Genomic DNA, 20149 nt, shown 5'->3' with positions numbered 1-20149 from the left:
TTAAGGTAGAAAATATTTGGCTCTTGGCCAAAATCAAGTATTAAGCGAAAATATTTACGACTTCCACATGGTATAATGCGAATTAATGTCGCAGCATGTAAATTTACATGTCCACATATAAATATTGAGAGATTTGTACTCATTATCAATTGTCTAGTTATTAGCTGTAAGCGTTTATCTATTGATTCAGCTAAACCAATTTTGTGTATGCACATGAGCAACTGGATGTTCAACAACAATCCCTGTAGATATATAATGATCATTAAATGCTTGAGATGTTAACTCACCAGCATTATCAAGTCTCATCCTTTTAATGGTGTAATCAGAATAATGTGTTCTCAATTTAATAATTTGTGCAAGAAACTTTGCAAATGCCATATTACGGCTTGATAACATACAAATATGAGACCATCCGCTAGATGCGTCTATTAGAACCATGAAATATTAAAATGGTTCACATGATGGATGAATTGGTTCATATATCTTACCTTGAATTCTTTCAAGAAACATTTGTGATTCTTTTTCACAATATACTTTTCATTAATCACCATATGTGCTTTCCATTAATCACCATATGTGTTTTTTTTTTTTATAAATCACCATATGTGTTTTTTTTTTTTTTATCATATATCCTTTTCACCATATACGCTTTTAATCATATGCGCTGTGTTTTTCACCATATGCGCTTTTAATCATATGCGATTTTCATCATATGCGTTGTGCTTTTCATCATATTCGCTTTTTATCATATGCGCTTATCATATGCGATGCGCTTTTTATCATATGCGCTTTTTTATGTGAATAGTAAATTAATTAATTTCGTTTTACTATTCATATGAATTAATTTAGATTTACTATTTTGTTAATTGAGTAATATATATATACATCATATACTTGTGACTCCGAAGGCTCAAATGAATTTGACCATATAGTTATACGTTGTACCTTGCACATTAATTTTCAGTAGAAGCTTTAGATGCATATTATTTTCAGTAGAAGCTTTAGATGCACTTTTTTTTTTAATCACCAAATACCACAAACACTTTGTTTGCGTTTGTTCATAGTCATCAATGAAAACCATTTTCTTTAATTTTATTTTATACAATAAAATTAACGCATCATTATTCTTTTCAAAAACAATAATCTATTGTTATTGTTCACTTGTGTCATGTTTAACAACAAAAGTCAACAACCTCTGTCTTGTTTGTTGTGGCAACCAAAAACAACCTTTGCTTTTGTTACCGAGAATCCAAGACCAAAAAACAATTAATTTTTAATTAATCTTTTATCAAAACCATAAATGATTTTATTGATCTACGTTGATATGGCCATAAAGAATTGACGGCTGACCTACTTTTGTAAGTGTATTTCGGCTATCATCCCGAAAACGCACAACGACCTTTTTTTTTTTTTTTATGAACTATTTGTTTCATATCTAGCTTAGGCAATTATTTTGAACATTTGGTCCCTATAAGAGCATTTATTTTTTAGACTTTTAGTTGATTTGTACTTGTCACAATTAGGGATAGCACCCGCGGGTCGTGGATGCGGATCCATTGGATCCATCACCCGTACCCGCGAATTTTTTTTTAAGAGACATCCAATTGAACCCTTGTTCGTTGAAACAATTTGACTATATTTTTACTCCCCATTATTAAACGGGCCATTTTGATGCACACTCTTAAAAAAATAATTTGTTTTTTAAGTTTTATTATTCAACCTCCTTTTTTCAACGGTCACGTTTTTAACAAAACATTTGACAAGTTTGGAAAAAAGTTTTTTATTGATTATCATCAAAAGTTTTGTATTGTCACTCTACTGGATGGAATTATGGCATACAACCAAAATTGCAACCCAACACTACATAAGAACAAAAAGGTTGTTTTTAATTAACATATGTATATGTGTTAAACTCGGAATAATAATAACTTATTTTAGAAAATTAACATAAGACATGTTGAAACATTTTTGTCACATTTAGCTCATCAAGTCTAATACTTATCATTGATAGATTTTATCACGTCTAGGAGATGTTTACTTTTTTCTTGTATTAAGTCCTACTTTCATTTACCTTTGTTTGGAAAAAAGTTTTTTTTTTTACTTTGCTTTCCCCCTTTCTGTAAAACTCATTTAAACACTTTCTTTGTTTTTTTTTTTTTTAAAAAAACTTCCTTTTTTTTACGTTATCCGTAAATTATAAATATATAAAAAAAACTTTTTGTTTAAATTTTTTTTTCTAGTTTTTAAAAGGCCACTTGACCAATTTTTTAATTCTTTCACAACACCTGATATCGTGATCGTGACCTTTCACCAAAGCAAGAGATATTCTTGATAAACTAAACACGGACTCGTGTTTGAAATTGTCGGCCACAAAAAAATTCATTTGATAAAAGTATATATTTTTTTTTTTTTAGTTATAGAAGGAGACCACTTCATTTTCAATACTTCATTTTTGACAAAAAACTATTCCATTTTACCATCCCTTTTTTTTCTTACTTTAACTTTTAAGATATACTTTTAATAAAAATACAAACTACTTTTTCTTATTTTAACTTTTAAGATTTACTTTTAATAAAAATACAAACTACTTTTTGTATTTTAACTTTTAAGATTTACTTTTAATAAAAGTACAAACTACTTTTTCTTATTTTAACTTTTAAGATTTACTTTTAATAAAAATACAAACTATTTTTTTATTTTAACTTTTAAAATTATAAATTTAAGAATAAACATTAGTATGCATGAAATAAATAATGATTAATTGCATAAGTAATCATAAATGTTAGATAACATATAAAGACCCCGTCGTATTCGTATTGATCGGAATTAATCTCGACCCATGGTACCGTGTTGTCAAATGACGTGTTGCGTACATAAAGTACCGTGTTGTCAAATGACGTGTTGCGTACAATCATGAGGTCTTATTAACATAAATATAAATGTTAGTGAAGTTAATAAGAGTTAGATTACAAAAAATATAATTCAGGTGGTATAACCGACCATATATAATTTAAATAACATAAATATAAATGTTAGTGAAGTTAGTAAAAGTTAGATTACAGAAATATAATTCAGGTGGTATAACCGACCATATATAACTTAAATAACATAAATATAAATGTTAGTGAACATAACTGTAAATGTTAGTATACATAAATAAATGTTAGATAACATAAATGTAAATGTTAGTATACATAAATAAATGTTAGATAACATAAATGTAAATTAGGCGACAGTGTCGACCATATATCATTTAGGTGGTATAACCGACCATATATTAGTTAGGTGGCAGAACCAACCATATTTAGTATAAATGTTGAGATAATCGTGCTGATAACGTGTTATAATTCAGTAGGCTTATAACTACCTTTAGTGGTTCTTGACTGTAGAAGGTATATAGAGATAGAGATACTGTAAAACGGAGAAAACAAAGGTTGAACAAAAGGTATGAGTAATTGGTTTTTTATTTATAGAAAAATGTACAATGAGAGTTTGGTGGCATTTGGAATCTAGAGAGAGAGAGTGTTTTTTGTTAACCAAAAAATACATACATTAAACTCTAACTCAACATACCTATTTATACTCAAAAAAATATACTATGCAATATCTATAATAATAATAAAATTATCATCCAATTATTACTTTTATAACAATTATTACCTTTTGTTTAAATAAATAAAACAACCATGACGAAAACGTGTAGAGAAGAAAACGGCAACTCCTTTCGTAAATAAAGAATTGCCCATTTGACAGACTAGATCCAGCAATTCTTTGGATCATAAGATCATTTGTAGTGGTGAAGTGAAATGTTGTGTTGTAGAGTTGTAGTGGTGAATCGTGTTGATGTGGCACCCTCAATGTTGTAGGAAGAAGGGACATTGTGGTAAATGTTGTGGGAGAGTGTTTTATGATGTGGTTAAATGTGATTGGTAGTTAAATAAAAGTATTTTGTATTTAAATTTAAGAGAGAGAGAGAGAGAGAGAGAGAGAGGGAGAGAGAGAGGGAGAGGAAAAAATTGTGATTGGATGTTGTAGTACGGTGACAGCCCGTGGTCCGCCCCTCCAACGACCACAACTCAACAGCCCATAATTGTTGGGCGTGATTGTTATACATGTCAGGTGCACAACGTGATGAGTTGCGATGTAAAAGCGTAGCGTATGGCTTAAGAGCGTTCGTTATGAGTCTTATTTAGTATTTGAGTAAGTATTTTTTTAGAAATAAAAATACTAAACCTTAAAATTAGTACTATTAATGTTTAGGTTACTAATTTAATTTAGGGTGTGATCCGTACACTGCTTAATTTTGTCATACAGCACCAAAATACATATTTGGACCATTTTACCCTTTCTTGTATTTTTTTTTTTTTTTTTGTTGCTAAAAAAGACGATAACGACAATACAACCTGGGTTTTTTTTATCAAGGATGAAAGGATAGAACAAACACCAAGCCTCACTTCCACAAAACGATATGAAAATGCCACGCTAGCCTAGAAACTAAAAGGATTGGATTACAACTAGGAGTTAGCGTAGTGATGGTAACCTGACTTCCCATATGGGAGGTCAGAGGTCCAACTTCCACTCGTTGCAACAATTTCCCTTGTTGTTACCCGCCATTCTATGGGCCTCGGAGGTTGCGGACCTCTTCCGTTCGAACCTCACCTGAGGTTGTTTTACCACACGCGATGCCCGTATGAATTCGTCATGGAGGTTTCTTTAGAGGGGCGGTATGACTATAATAGTTCGATCAAATAAATGATCGGGTGAGTGGGTTCCGACATCGTGTTCGAACCCCATCAGTGACTCTAACCGCTGTTCGAAAATGTTAAAATCAAACGGTCCACATATAAGACATTATATATCTTTGATTGATTGCCACTATATGTTTTATATTTTCATTTAGTTAAAAAATTAAATCAATATGAATAGTTCTTTGGAGGTTCATTGTAATTCGTATGACTGAAAGTGACTGGGCTTCTATTGTGGTGCACTTGTAACCGACGGAATCATCAACATTTTTCACACTGAAAATTCAAGTTTTAAGCTACATTACAATTTACAAACGACTTTTCTTATTTCACTCCACTTAAACGGAATTTTAAGAGTTAAAGGTTAAAGGTATGGGCCATGGACGTGTACTTTCGACATTTGAAAATATAATACTAATTTTTAAGAGATAAGGACTGTCAGTATAATTCCAAATTAAGTACATGGACCATCAGTATAATTTACTCAAAAAGTTAAGTTGCATTGTTAGAAGAAGGGAGTTGATCTGTACATTTTTGCCATACACCACCAAACAACAATCTTTGACTATTTTACCCTATCTAACTCAAGGCCCTTTTCCCTAAATTAATTATGATAAAGGGTAAAATGGTTCAAAATTAAATTTTGGTGGTGTATGGCAAAAAGTAACTGGTGTACGTATCAGCTCCCTCAGAATAACTTCATCATGCATTAATTAACGCGGTGGTTCATCGTAGATGGGTTCAAGCTAGTGACATCACCGCCATCCGCTACTGCCATTATCCACGTGCAACTTGTACGTTTACCAATGTTTATCAATCATATATAGTGATTGGTGAGTCTTTCACCAAAACGGTAAAAAATTAGGCCAACTTGGGATGGTAAAAAGGTCAAAGTATGGGGTTAAAAACAAGAGCAAAGAACTACAGTTTTTTTTTTTTTTTTTTAACCACCACTACCCATTGTATAAGATTGTTACCGGTAAACAAGATATTGTATAATAACATAATAAATACATGAACCACAAAAGCTATGTCCAAGTTAGACACACGAGTTGTACCTTTCAATTAAAAGCATAAACCAAAAGCCGGCAGATGCAACTTTTAGGAAGGTTAGTGTTAATAATGTAATGATGTTACATATACCAGGAATATACCTTGCCCAACAAACCTGGCAAGTATCTTCTTAAGAAGTGTTTTTGTGTTTATATTAGAACCTTAACAAATCTTGTTTTGTACATCAAACAACAGAGATAACAAATGAAGCTGCTTTACATAATGGCAGCCAAGCCAATTGCACCTCCATCATCGGTTCTGGAATCTGTAGCAGGTAGTGAGCTTCGTGGCCTTGCTGAGAATACAAAAACACAGTTTCGAGTATAAGAGAGAGTCATTTTCGATTAGAGTTCATTTATGAGTAAGCTTAAAGATGTTAATAATGCAGTTAAGGACGACTACTGAGTAAGCTTAGAACTGCATTTTGACTTTTGAGTGTCAACTGTCAAACTAGACAGCTTACATTCAGATAAAACAAACTCTACTAGGTATGAAATAATTCTACATCTTATTAAGGCGAGACAAAGTAATATCAAAATCAAACTTGAAAACAGAAAACGGTGTAGGTTGCAACAGGTGGTTCTTACCAACAACATTTGTGATGACATTCAAACTTTTCTGAATAGCAATGGCTTTCAACTGGTTACTGGTACCTAGCAACAAGAAGCTTTTCATAAGCTGTTTTTGTTCCTTTGGGCTGCTGGTCTTCCCCAATGCTTCTTCAAACGCAACCAGATCTTGAGGTGCAATGCAAGGAAGAGATAGCAGAATCTATATATGGAAATTCATAAGTCAAGCACTTAAATAATATAAATCGATTAAAGACGGTAACAAGTTTAACATGTACATAATATATAACATATAAGTTCTATAATGAGAAGTAATTGATTATAATGTTTACTAACTTGTCTGGGTGCTGGATCATCTTTGCAAAAATTGACAAATATTTCACGACAGAGACTAATTAGTTCACCACTGGCAAAAGTATTCGACTCGAGTGCTAACCCTTGGATTATCGCAGAGAACAAATCTTTACAAACAAATTGCCGGAGTTCAATATTATTAGTTGAGATAGCCAACAGAACAACAGTCCCACAGAAAGAGCAGACTTTGATTGCAGATTCACCATCCGTCCATCTAAAAGCATCTAAACACAAATGCAACACGGGAACCGCTATTTCCTCGTTCTTTAATAGAAACCTGCACGGAACCACAACTATTTCATCCAACAACATATATAAAACATACTTTAATACATACTACCTCCTATGTTGTTCTAATCAAATTTGGAAAAAACTAATTAAAAAAATAAAATATTTATAATTTCATATTAGACTTTTTTGGTCTTAGTCCCTTGGTTATACCCATTTTGCTGACCGTGTCCCTGTCGCTTTTTTAGCTAACTTGATCCCTTCATTTTACAAATGTTGCGTGGGTGGTCCGTCCGTCTAAATTCCTTTAAAGAATCCATTAACCCTTGACATGTGAGGGTAAATTTGACTTTTTACTCTTCTTCAACTTCTTCACTAAAAACGAGGGACCACCGGCACAAATTCATAAGGGTTAACGGATTTTTTAACGAAGGGACCACCCACGCAACATTTGTAAAATGAAGGGATCAAGTTAGCTAAAAAACAACAGGGATGCAGTCAGCAAAATGGGTTATAACCAAGGGACCAAAGAAGCAAAAAAGTCTTAAAATTACGTACCCAACTACAGAGCTGGACAAGAAATCAGAATCTTTAGGTGACTGTTCGGGGTAGAGCCCGGGATTCAGTGCCGGTGAACCTAAAACCGAAAGAAGTGAGCAAATCTCACGGGTCAATATTCGAAGTAGCTTTTCCTCTATGACTTCCACTTTTAAATCGGGCCCACTTAAAATTCCAAGAAGATCTGGAACTTTGGCTCTCCCTTCTTCTAGAAGACCAGACCATGAGCATCTAAGAGCTTGATGAGAATAAACAAGCAGTGGGTATAGAAGCCTATTTAACCATACATCCCACAAACTTGATGGGCAATTTTTTACTAACGGTGTTAGGACTGAATGAATAAGCAGTCTTATATGTCTGAACTCCATTGCATTAATATTCTCCATCAGTGCCAAGTCAATGGCCTCAATATCTATGCTTCTGAAAAATGATTCTCCAACTGTTGCTGATAGCCCTAATACATTATACCTGGTGACAATATAAAAAAGTGTCAGTTACTTTTTAGGGAGGGCTAGGAGAGTACTCGGATGTTGACCAAGTTTGATTTTGACCTATTTTGACCAGTAATCCCGAGTGTTGGCAAAGTTTGACCGATTACTAGCTGAGTAATTCCAAATTCTATTAAGATTAAAAACTTAGTTACTTACCCACTCTCTCTAATACCCTTTAGCCAGTTTCTGATATCAGCTTCATTTGATTCTGCATTCCCATCCTTCATAGTTAAGTTGTCGGCATAAGTTACTGTACCTTTAGGCAATTTAGGAATACTTTCCCCTAGAAGACTGGTTCGTTCAACATCACTTATAACCAAAGCAGCCTTTATTTCTCCAGGTAACAACTGAGAGACAGGTGGAGACCATAGAGAATGTATAGCACGAAGAAGCTATATATATATATAACCAACCAACAAATACAATTTATCAATGATACAATAAAAACTAAAACATCTTAGACATTAATGTGTTTAAAGAAACTTACTTTGAGCAGAGGTGGTAGCATCCAGGACATATGAGAAGCCAATGGATGTGAAATAGATGATTCAATAGAATTAGTAATTGTCGTGTTGCTTTTTCTAATGCCACTCCTTTTAAGTGCTTTCTCAAAGAATGTAACTGTGTGAAATAATGACCACATAAACTGTGTCTCACCACACAGTTTAATCACGCCTGATGGGTCAGATAGGTATGTGTTTTGCCACTCAGGTTGTGTCCATTGATGGCTCAAAGGTTCGAGCAACCAGGTCATAACTTCTTGCTGTTGCTGAGGCCTGGAGCAATATGCAAACCATAGTCAAGAAAGAAGATGTCAAACACCACAACTAAATGACCACTCAAACAAGATAATTACCCGGCTGCAGACGCGATAATTAGAAAGGCTTCACCGAAAAGATTATGCTCGCCACGAAGCAATTGACCTTCCTTTTGCAGATAAGACACGGTGTCGGCTATGCCCTATTATAGCAAAAGGTTCAGTGAGAAACAAGCATAAAATATTATACATTTTATTAGAGGGCTTGCAAAAAGTATAAGACTGCATTGTAACTTGCGAGATGGGTACATACTTTCTCTGACAATTTTTGTAATACATAACATGGAAGAAGGACATGAACATCATTTACACAAGTACTTGTGTTCAGTTAAACAAAATATTATTTGATTTGTATACCATTAATTAACAACCTTCATCAATATTAGATACTACTTAACACATACAAGTTTACTTACTTTCATGTGAGGTAAAAGAGAGGTGTTGGCAGTTTTGGCTAATCGTACAAAGGATGTGCAAATATGTAATCTTGCATATCTAGCTCCACTCGTTGATGGATCCTGCCAAGCAGATGGTAAGCTAAATATTAATTCAAAAACAAGGTAGGTTTTCAAAATTGAACCAGATATCGTATAAATTATAACTGAAAGTCAAACCTTCGTAAGGATAGGCAATGATGTTAGGAGCTCAAACAGTTTATTAATGACGCTTCCGACAGCATCGGGATAATACTTCAAGAAGGGACCCATAGCCTCTAAATAATGCCCAAGTACTTCAACTAATTCAGGTTCCGTCCATTTTAAAGAAAGAAGTTGTTGAAGCAAACCTTTCAGGACACAATAAAGAAAGTTTTCAAAAATTGAACAGAAATGTTAAAAGTACTGAAAATGTAATATAGTCAAAAGGTAAGGAAACCTTCTAGTATTCTGCAAGAAGCGAGTTGAACATCAGAGACACTCCCAATATCATCATTTGAACTATCAAAAACAGCTGCCAAAACATTCTCCACAGCAAGTTGCATGCTTTCAAGTAATCCCATATTCTGAAATATCAATCGCTAAAGGTAAACATGGCGTAAAAGATGATAAGCTCTTAAAGAAACACAGACATATCCAAAATTGAAGGTTGCATATTTCGACCCATTAGCTTATGTATGTGTCAACTCAGCCACTCGGGTTAGATACTTACAATGAAGAATAAGAAATGTTTCCAAAGACAATAATAAAATGGTCCCAGAGTGTCAAATCATCCAACATACATTTTAATGCAAACAATCTTCTTAACTCATCTAAGTTAGGAAGTACGTTTTTTGTCAGAAAAATGCTAATCTTGTATTTGAATTTGACACACTAATTATTACTAATATAGTACTCTTTTTTAAATTGGTCAGGAAGTATTCGGGTCAATGCAATCCAATCTAAACCGTGTAGACTCGTAAATATATAGATTACGGGTTTAAACCCTTTGCCAAACCCGTGCGTTTTGCAACCTCTACTTAGCTTATGCTTAAGATAAATTGTCATTCATACCTGAGAAGGCATTGGAGCAAGCAAAAGGCTCTTGATAATCATAATAATTCGGTCAGAAACTTTGGTAATTGCTATAACAGGTTTAAAAGAAGCCATAAGTCGAATCAGCTCCAACTGCATATAGTAGTTAAACATCAGCATGACATAAATAAGATAATTGTGCATTTGTGCTGACTCACCAATTGCTGCTAAAATTTACAGAATAAACTGGAGTATTTACATGAATACATACCAGTTTTGAACGATATTGACCGAAATCTCCCTTGCCCTCAAAATCATCACTCCATAATTCAACTGTGCCAGCAGAAAGTTCATATCCAGGATTGACTTTTTCTTTCTTAATCATTCTTTGAAAAGACGTATCCAACATGACACTACAGATCTCATCGTTCATTAAAGGTAAGATCTTTCTCTTTTGATTATCAGCTTGTCCTGAACCAGAGGCCATATTGTCAACTGAGCCATCCCCGACTAAAGTCTTTGGCTTTGAGAGTGAGTCTCTTAATAATGCCTGACATTGTAAACAAACATGATGATCTGTTGAGTACGTACTGATATAGAAACTTTTAATTTACTTATTTGCACAAACTTTATACTTACCAGCCAAAACATAAGAGACTGGTAGTGAAGCGCAAGCTTATAATGTCTGAAATACTGCATCATCTGCACAGACATTCAAGTTAGGATTATACACATTAATCACTTAATATAGAATAGAAACTGTTAGAGAAATAGTCCATAGAAGTGAACATAAATAAAAGAAAAATAAAATAAAATGTAAGAAAAAATAGAATGTTTCTTGACTTGAAGAAATCAAGGTATCAAATTTATGTCATGTAAATGCTACTTTTGGACCAAAATGCAGCTCCAAGTTCATCAGTTGAATTCGTTACCTTCTGTAAATAGCGAGATAATATTTCATCATCAACAGTGATGCACTGAAAGTTTGTTGAACCCAAAAACACCAAGCTTTCACATATCGTTTCTGCAAACTCAAAGTCACTATCATTCATAACGTGAGAACCTGACTCTGAAATGTTAAGAAAGTCTGTAGAAACATTCATCAATATCATAAGAATGCTGCTCATTGCAGAATCAAATTCAGAATCTGCATCAGCGGGCCTCTTCCTGCACACCACAACTCAAATTAAAAACGATTTTAAAGTGAAATTTTAACTACAATATATTATAATTAAAAATAACATTTAAACTACGAGCAACATAGTAAACAGTGTAAAAAATCATTCTCAAATTCTATTAATAATGGAAAAAATCCATTAGAATGCTTACCTTGAAGACACGAGCTTAAAAAATTCACTTGCATGAATCCGGAAATCGGGAGAAGAGAGCAGGAAGCCACAACTAATTAATATAAATAATAGCAAAGACTCTTGTTAGAATCTAACAAAATATTTTCTTTTTATATATAAGCATAGACTGATTCAAATGAATAATCTTCAAAAACAAAAAGAAAAAATAAAATTAATGTTCAACTGCATCGGAAGGATTAAAAAGACCATACCCATGAATTGTGCCATATTTTGAGAGATATGGCAAAGGGGTCCACTCAGCATATGCATTAATAGCATTAAGAGTAGCTGTCACCGTAGCGGCATGTTGCTTGGCGATATCACGTTGTTGCCTACCTGCTTCAGTCATGGCAGCTCCAAAGTGCTTCTCTAATAGCTGTTTAATGAGGGTAGCAAAATGAGTACAAGTATGCAATTTATAAAGATATAGATAAGCATAAAATGATACTTACAGTATATAGCAATGGTAAAACTTCAGGTAAAGATTCAGTTAGCCCACGTAACAACAGTCTACGACGTTCACCTGCATAAATTTAATTTTAACAAACTAAGCACAAGAAATGATCCACTAATTAGACATAAAAATAATACAACCAATAACAAAATTAATGAACCAGTCAAGTTAGTTAGATCATATACTTGGATTAATCGAAATAGTTTTAATTAGATCCAAAGAATTTCAAAAGTAAAAACTGGCAAAAGAAAGAGACAAAAGGGCCATTTTCTATGCAGTCACTAAAAAGTAGAACCTCAACCCAATTGTAACAATGTCTACTATTTATACATGCATGTGGTTTACTTGCATGATTGGTGCAACAAAAGTGCAGTTGTGGCTGAGATGCTATGATTTGTGTAATAAACATCTACATAGAAATAAAATCTTTATGCTTTAGGAACTTGAACTTTAAAAAAAAAGTTAACTGATTTTCATGTTATGTTGTAAAAAATCCTGTATGATAAAAACTTAAAATGCTATATTTTGAAGACTAGCACGACATTAGTTCATATGTAGTTATATATAAACTAATGAACTAGACAAAAATATGTGTGTAACGATAAACATTTAGAAGCAATGAAAAGGATTTTTATGAGGCTGTAAAATCATTTTAGTTGATGGTAATTAGACGGGCAATAAAACAAATAAAGCACACCTTCCAAGTCTTCATTATGAACAGTGATATCTTCGGGAAGCCACCTCAGCATCATACACACCATCTCAGCCTAAAACTAGAACATGAATCAGCTTATTTTGCCTTGATAAGTATTTAATGAATTTAAAAGTGCAAAGAACAAAAAGGAGATGAATTTTCGTTACATGTGTAGGACCAGAGTTGGAGATAGATATTAGAGATGGTAGAAGTTCTTGCCATAAACTTACGCCTTCTCTTCTCACAATCTGTACCAAGACAAAACATGATGACAAAAAAATGAATAAACTAAGTACATAGACTTGATCATGAGGATTCATGAAGAGCCAACATGAAAGCAGGTGTACACCTCAGCAATTAGAGCAGCTGTTTGACTTTTTAAAGCCCACTCTTCAAAATTGTTTGCAATTTCATTCATTAAATCGATTGACACCTTTGCAAACTCTCTTCTTTCTTCAGGGCTCAGTTCATCCCATCGTAGCCTCACTAGATGCTGCAACGTATAAAAGATCCAGATATTAACTTACATATTACTAAAAATCAGTGTAAACATAACCAGAAAAAAATCTATGGATCAGGGATTGACAGTTTGCAGCATTGAATTCAAGTCACTCTCAACATACATGTTTAAATTACAGATGAATTAACAGACCAGTCAATGCAAAACAATCTCTATGACAAATGATATGGCTTATGCTTTGGAACCTTAAATCACTTAACAACGATAAAAAATAAGCAAAGAAAGAAAAAGACCTGCAACAATTTAAATGCATGCAAGCGAACTTCAGAGGACCAATCTTTCTTGACTAAAATAAATGATGTGCTTGCCAAAACACGTACATCCCCAGCTTTTATCTACAATTTAAATTAAATACAGGTTAAATGTATTGAGAAATATACATAAATTCATAAATACATAACACCAACAGCAGAACATCAAGTATATTTTGAAGATATCCACATTGAATAACAATATGAAAGAATTGCAACGGCACAACTGAAAAAGGGTAATTTCAGTTACCTTTTTTCTCGCTAAAGTGTTCTCTATAATTACACTCATTTTTTCTTGTTTTGCCTTTATTATATAAGTTTCAGCTTCTAAAAGTAAATCTGCTGTATTTGAAAAGAAAGCCACAAACAGAACCCGAAGTGTGGCCCAATAATAGTTGGAGAAATATGGAATTTTTTATTTGTTTGTAAACATGACATAACATCAGCTAGCATAGTTATAGATATTATGTCCTAATCTATAACCTGTATAATGCATTTGCATTCCAACCTTAATAGACGAAGATGCGATTTTAACGTATTACCCTTATTTTTCTTAGACACGTTTATACGGTAACTAGACATGACAAGATAAATTACATTAAGTATTGCTATGAGTACGAAAAATTTATGTTTACCACAACTGAAATTTATTTAATTATTACAACTAATACCTGGATCATTGGACTATGTTACTTAAAGAAAATGAAAATTTTGTTGAATTTCATTAAGTTTGAAATTCAATATTGTTAGACATTGATTTCATGATTTGTAATAAGTAGGTTACATTTTTATATAGTTATAGAAATTTCAAGTGAATTGAAAAAAACTTAACATATGTGCCTTAAGGGTTATACCCCAAACACCATCCCTTTTCGGTCTTTCATTGTTGCTTACTATTATTATCCATAACCGCAAATTAAAATCGCCTCCTACGTACGATGGTGGATATAGATTCTTCCAATTGAGGGATAGTCTATAGTTAACATTGCATCTCATTATACTAGATAAGCTCCAACTTATATACAGTTGTATTACTTGAGTACCCTACTTGTCCTTATAGAGAACGATAGAGGTGAACTATTTCACAATCACAATTTCAAGCTATAGTTGTACAGCTTATATTAAAACATCATCGTGGCCTATGCTCCTAGCAACACAGTATATCATTTTCATATAGCAAGACTTTATAAGGCATCCCAAAATAGCCTAGTGGTTGGGGCGCTGATTTCCTCACATGCGGTCAAGTTCGCCCCTCACTATCAACATATCATGGGTAACCAGACACGGGCTAACCTGGTTAGCCTAAACAGATTAAACCTTGTATAAAATAGCGAGGTTTTATGATTGTGATGCATTACATATACAAAATAAGCAGCCAAATAATAGAAATTAACCTAAAACATCGAACGCCCTCTGATTCAATGGTTGTAAACACTTTCTCTAGAAAATGTGATTCAAACGTAGTTACTTTGTATCTAGTCCCAGTAATCTTAAGAGTACATCCTCCTCTCTGTTAACACGCACCTGTATCACGATATGGTTACATTCCTAAGTGAAATTCTCCACTCTTCTCTTATTCATCTATATATTCCTCTTCAAAACTTAGTCAGTATTTTTCTGGTTTCTAATTACTTTAAAACTCAGTCATCTTATAAAGCATAAGGGTTTCCCAGGACAAAACCTCAACAAAAACCTAAAAAATGCGTAAATATTTCAAACCTCGGACAGTGTAAATAAGAAAACATATTTAAATAGTAACGATCAAAAAGTTCAAATAAACCTTAGCCCATAATCTTACTTAATACAGTATCTAATTGCACTACTGTAACATAACCTGATCAACCCCTTTCCGTACATAACATAGCAAACTCAAACAAATTGTTTCTAAAAAACAATTAATTTGCTATATACTTGTGGATAAACATGTTTTGCAGATGAAAGACATATAGCGCAAATGAAATCGAACACATTATGAGTGGTGATTTGATTAAATTAACGTGAAGTAAAATACATACAGATTCTAGGTAAGAGAGCGCCGATTTTCGATCGTCGGGTGAAGATTGCCAGCCAAGGGCGGCGGTAATAGCTCGAGCAACATCGGTGGCCGTACCACTGCTGTCCATAGTCATGGTGGTGTGAGCGAGGGTTTTAGTAAGAAGAAAGCAAGCAACGAAATAAAGGAAATGGTTTTATTCTAAATTCGAAACTACTTTGTAAAGCCTTATACTTCGTATATTTTCGTGGAATGTGATTCTTTTTATTATATTATTATTTTTTTAATACTTTATTTATTTATGTTTCATTACTTTTTTATTTTTTAAAGTCTTGCACAGTACTTTTTATCATTATTACGAGTATTTTTTTCCCAAATACAAATATGTAATATGTATATGTATATGCAACCAAAATTCGCTATTCGGTGATTAATCGATCGCGACTTTGGAAAGAGTAATGTGATTAATTAATAATTAATCGAATTGTATTTTATATATTTAAATATTATATTTTTTAAAATTATTATATGTCTAAATATAAAAGAAATCATAAATATAAAAATGAACTTTAACATAATTGTTTAAAATTGTTCATTTTGTTCAAAAATTATAAAGTTCTATTTAAATTCATGTTAAAAATGTTGATCAATTTGACTTTAACCGACTCTGATTACCAAATTTAATTGACTCATCAATATACGTTGATCGATTAATTATACGAATTTTAGAAAATCGGAACCGACTACTCTTATAAAATGATTAATCTGACATTAATCGATGAGTAGTCGGTTTTTAGAACAGTGTGTATATGTATATGTATTGCCTATTCTTAGAATAGTGTAGCTAGTTTCCATCGTGATTCTAACGGTTTGCTCCCTTTGCAAACATATTTTGTAAGTGAGATATTCTCACATAACGCTGTAACATTTCCAAAGCTTAATACAATTCTTGCTTTTCAAAAAAAAAATATGTATTGCCTATTCTCCACCTTAACTTCAACTTATATCATCTCCTCTTGAATTTCAACATATCATTCAATGAATAGAAAATGGTTTCCGATGATATATGATGAACTCATAATCTAATGTAATTGATTTTATTCTTTAGTTAGTAATTTGCGGGTTATCATAATGTAACACTCCTACGTAAGATTATAGAATGAATAGCTTAAATGTCGACGAAAGTTTTGTAACAACAAAAACACCACTCGATGTTGGAATTGAAGGTCCGGTTGCCTAACAATCATTAGTTTCGAGTAGGAAATAATTTTCTATCGTGTTTCTTTTAACAAAACAAAAACCTCATTCTCAAGAAGAAAAAAAAACTCGTAAGAACAAGTGGCTAGGGACACTAAGCTAAAACTTAGAGGTTTAAACTTATATCTATGTTTATTCATTAGCCAACTCATTTACAATGAGTGCATATATTTTGTAGAAAGGTAACTAAACTACTAAAGTACTTTTACACTACTAATTTTAATCATCCTAAACGCATAATATTTAAATTAATAATTAATAATTCTACATATACCAAACACCTGTACAAAATCCCAATAGTTTTAAGAAATTAAAGCTTAAATGGAAAATATACTTTTATAACATGTTTAAGAAAAAAAAAATTTCTATAGTACACTCCTCTTTTAAAACACACTAATATTTTTTGCTATATTAGTTTGATTAGTTCAGCTTCAGAATATTAAAACCACATGAAATTCGTGACATTGTCATATTACAAATTTACCATAAATAAATAATATTATCATATCATATATTACCAACTATAGAAAAAGTTCATTTAGAATATAAAGAGAAAACAAGTCATACTGACGACGACAACAACAATATTCAATATCTCGCATATATGATGCACCGTAAGGTAAAATGGTAGACAATCGCATAAGTAGAAAGTCTTTTCTCAAGGTAAAGAGACAACTTTCGATTTCGATTGGACATCCAACTAGCATGAAAGAATAATATAATAAAACACATAGAAAAGTCATAAAGACGTACCAATTTAATCCAGAAACATCAAATTTTATACCATTTAAATTTCATGAGTAAATAAATATGAACCAGTAGAAGAAATTGTTCAGCAATTACAAAGTTAGAAATCAAATTCATTTTGGCAACTTCTTGCCAATTTTAGTTCAATACATTGAGAACTTGGCCTTAGTATTCTCAAATACTTGTTCAGCAATTATGGCTCCATTACCATCTGCTTTCTTGATCTCCAAGCTAGCCTTCTGATAGAAACCGGTACCCCTAAGTGCGTCCGCAATAAAATCGTCAAATCCAATCGCAATCGCTGCTTCTGCTTTAGCACCGTAAACCAACCTCTGCATACAAAAGAAAGAGTACGATAGATTATTATTAGAAAAAACCCGAATAGCATTTTCCAGAAAGACGATTGATATGGCATGACATGGATACAAAGTGATAACCAGAGGCGTATTCAACACATGTGCAAAGTGTGCAACCGAGCAGGACCCAAAATTTTGGAGGCGCCCAAAATAGTGAAAAAATAATAATGGATTTATTTATATACAGTTGGAACATTATTCAGACAAATATATTAATTTGTAATTAGCTAGATTACAGATTATGAGCTTAAAAAAGATTACTTTATTACTGTATTATCTGGCACCCAACTACTAGATAACTTAAGCCTACATTAGCAAGTTTAATTTTCAGTCCAAATAATAAGGGACCATTTTTATGTTTTTATGTATCAAATAGGGATTTCAAAAATACTGAGACGACCCTAGTGAAAACGTTACCTTAATTCTGGAAAGATGAATGGCCCCAAAGCACATAGGGCAGGGCTCGCAAGAGGCGTAAATCTCGCATTCAGAAAGCTCAATTTGGTTCAGCTTCTTGCACGCCTAATATTAAGTACAAAAAAAATAAGATAAGAGAGAAAATCCGAAACATGAGATAATAACTTTTTTACCAACTTACGCATGATTAAGTTAATCGATTCACACGAGTGTTAGATTTAGACTACTACCAAAAAGTAGATAAAAGTAGGTAAATTTGGGTAAAAACAAGAGTTTAACCTCTCTTATGGCTGTAACTTCGGCATGTGCAGTTGGATCCGTGTGTTTCAGAACCATGTTATGGCAACTAACAACTACTTCATCATTGCGAACAACAACAGCGCCAAATGGGCCCCCATCTCCACAGTCAACTCCTTTGTATGCTTCTTCAACTGCTTTTGTCAAAAACTTGTGGTCTCGATCTTGGACAACTGCATAATCCGAATCAAATCATAGTTAAGGATTAAGGATTAGGTAGATAATTAACAAGTCAAGATTATAATGTTTCAATAATCAATTTTTTACAGCATCTTAAACCTGAATCTAACTAATTACCTGACTATCAGAATCAGTATCATAATCACTTGTATTTGAAAACTCAAAACAAGCACAATATTCTGGTTTGTATCCAAGTAAATTTACATAAATAAGTTCTCCAAAATAAAGATTATTATCGAATTGTATCTTATCTTACCATCTTGGTGACCAGCAAATGCAGAAGCAACGGCGATCTTTCCGTCTAAAGCTTCAACAACTAATTATCAAAGAAATAAAAAAATCAGTGAGCTTGATGTTTAATTAATACTAAGAATAAACAATATTCAATATTGTGAGATCAGATTGAAACTATCAATTATTGTAACTAATTTTCCGATGTCAAAACATTCTAATGATGACACGTGGCCTAATGCACATATTTTCCGATGCATCAAAGTGTTAAAAGAGAAGAATCGGATACATGTCAGCACCAGAATCATGACGTCATGTACCTGCTATGAAGGTAAAGCATAAAGCTTTGATCTATATCAATATTGGGAACACGCACTTAGAAATACCAAATTTATTTTGGCCCTAAAACACATCATTGACTTTAGTTCCACCTTTGACTTTTTCACCGATCAATTACCCAAATACAAAACTAAAATCAAACATAAATGATTGAAAGCAGTTAGATTATAAGTCCCAATATATGTCAATTAAGATCCATTAGGTTAATACATAACAGTATAAATTAAAGATCATAAAAACGAAATTCATATAAGATGAACAGGTTTTGAACGAGATCGAAACAGAGATAGCGTGATCAACAACTACATTGAAAGTAAATAAAAGGGATGGAATTATAATTAAGACTAACCATTAACATCTTCCATGATGGAATTGATAAAAAGATGATGACTTGGCGTGAATCGGTTGTGATTTGATTGTAAAACAATAAAAAAGATGATGAGAGTGAAAGAGATACGTGGTGTCAAGAGCAACGTAGGTCCGGTTATATATATGCAACAACTACAAACCACATTTATTTTATTTTTATTTTTTTATCACGTTTATGTTATTATTATCATTATTATTATTATTATTAGTTATTAATTAATTATTACGACTTACGAGTAATATAATATTAATTATTAATTATTATTATTATTATTATTATTAATTATTTGTATTATTTATTATTATTATATAAATATTAATATATTAATATTAAAATCATTATAGTAATATTACTATTAAATATCCTATTCCCATGGATGTTCATACTGGTTTGGGTTCGGATTCGTGCATCAATCATGACCCGTTGTGTGC

The 20149-nt window shown here is 32.5% G+C and overlaps 2 protein-coding genes across 3 annotated transcripts; both read right to left on the bottom strand.

Moving 5' to 3' along the window:
* Positions 1-5765: 5765 nt before the first annotated feature.
* On the bottom strand, positions 5766-15706 carry LOC139896741 (protein HASTY 1). Of its 2 annotated transcripts, XM_071879382.1 has the most exons (22): positions 15547-15706; positions 13514-13615; positions 13110-13253; positions 12928-13008; positions 12764-12833; positions 12065-12135; positions 11825-11988; positions 11593-11664; positions 11196-11430; positions 10903-10965; positions 10535-10813; positions 10303-10416; positions 9689-9815; positions 9430-9599; positions 9232-9333; positions 8855-8958; positions 8486-8774; positions 8155-8390; positions 7508-7975; positions 6704-6998; positions 6386-6569; positions 5766-6093 (listed from the first exon to the last, which is right to left on the bottom strand). In XM_071879382.1, exons 1-22 carry the CDS (start codon positions 15658-15660, stop codon positions 6014-6016), a joined length of 3564 nt encoding a protein of 1187 aa, XP_071735483.1. In that variant the 5' UTR covers positions 15661-15706; the 3' UTR covers positions 5766-6013. The 2 variants fall into 2 exon arrangements, with proteins under 2 accessions (XP_071735483.1, XP_071735484.1); XM_071879383.1 differs by lacking the exons at positions 13514-13615; positions 15547-15706 and having other exon boundaries at positions 5767-6093; positions 12764-12839; positions 13110-13168.
* Positions 15707-17548: 1842 nt separating this feature from the next.
* On the bottom strand, positions 17549-19804 carry LOC139896740 (guanosine deaminase). The gene is made up of 5 exons (XM_071879381.1): positions 19698-19804; positions 19035-19094; positions 18581-18771; positions 18302-18406; positions 17549-17860 (listed from the first exon to the last, which is right to left on the bottom strand). The coding sequence occupies exons 1-5, from the start codon at positions 19711-19713 to the stop codon at positions 17672-17674; spliced, it is 561 nt and encodes a 186-aa protein (XP_071735482.1). The 5' UTR covers positions 19714-19804; the 3' UTR covers positions 17549-17671.
* Between the last annotated feature and the right edge of the window lie 345 nt (positions 19805-20149).

This window comes from Rutidosis leptorrhynchoides, chromosome 3, assembly GCF_046630445.1.
Source record: "Rutidosis leptorrhynchoides isolate AG116_Rl617_1_P2 chromosome 3, CSIRO_AGI_Rlap_v1, whole genome shotgun sequence".
NCBI classification, from domain to species: Eukaryota; Viridiplantae; Streptophyta; class Magnoliopsida; order Asterales; family Asteraceae; genus Rutidosis; species Rutidosis leptorrhynchoides.
This window is presented reverse-complemented; position numbering and strand designations above follow the sequence as displayed.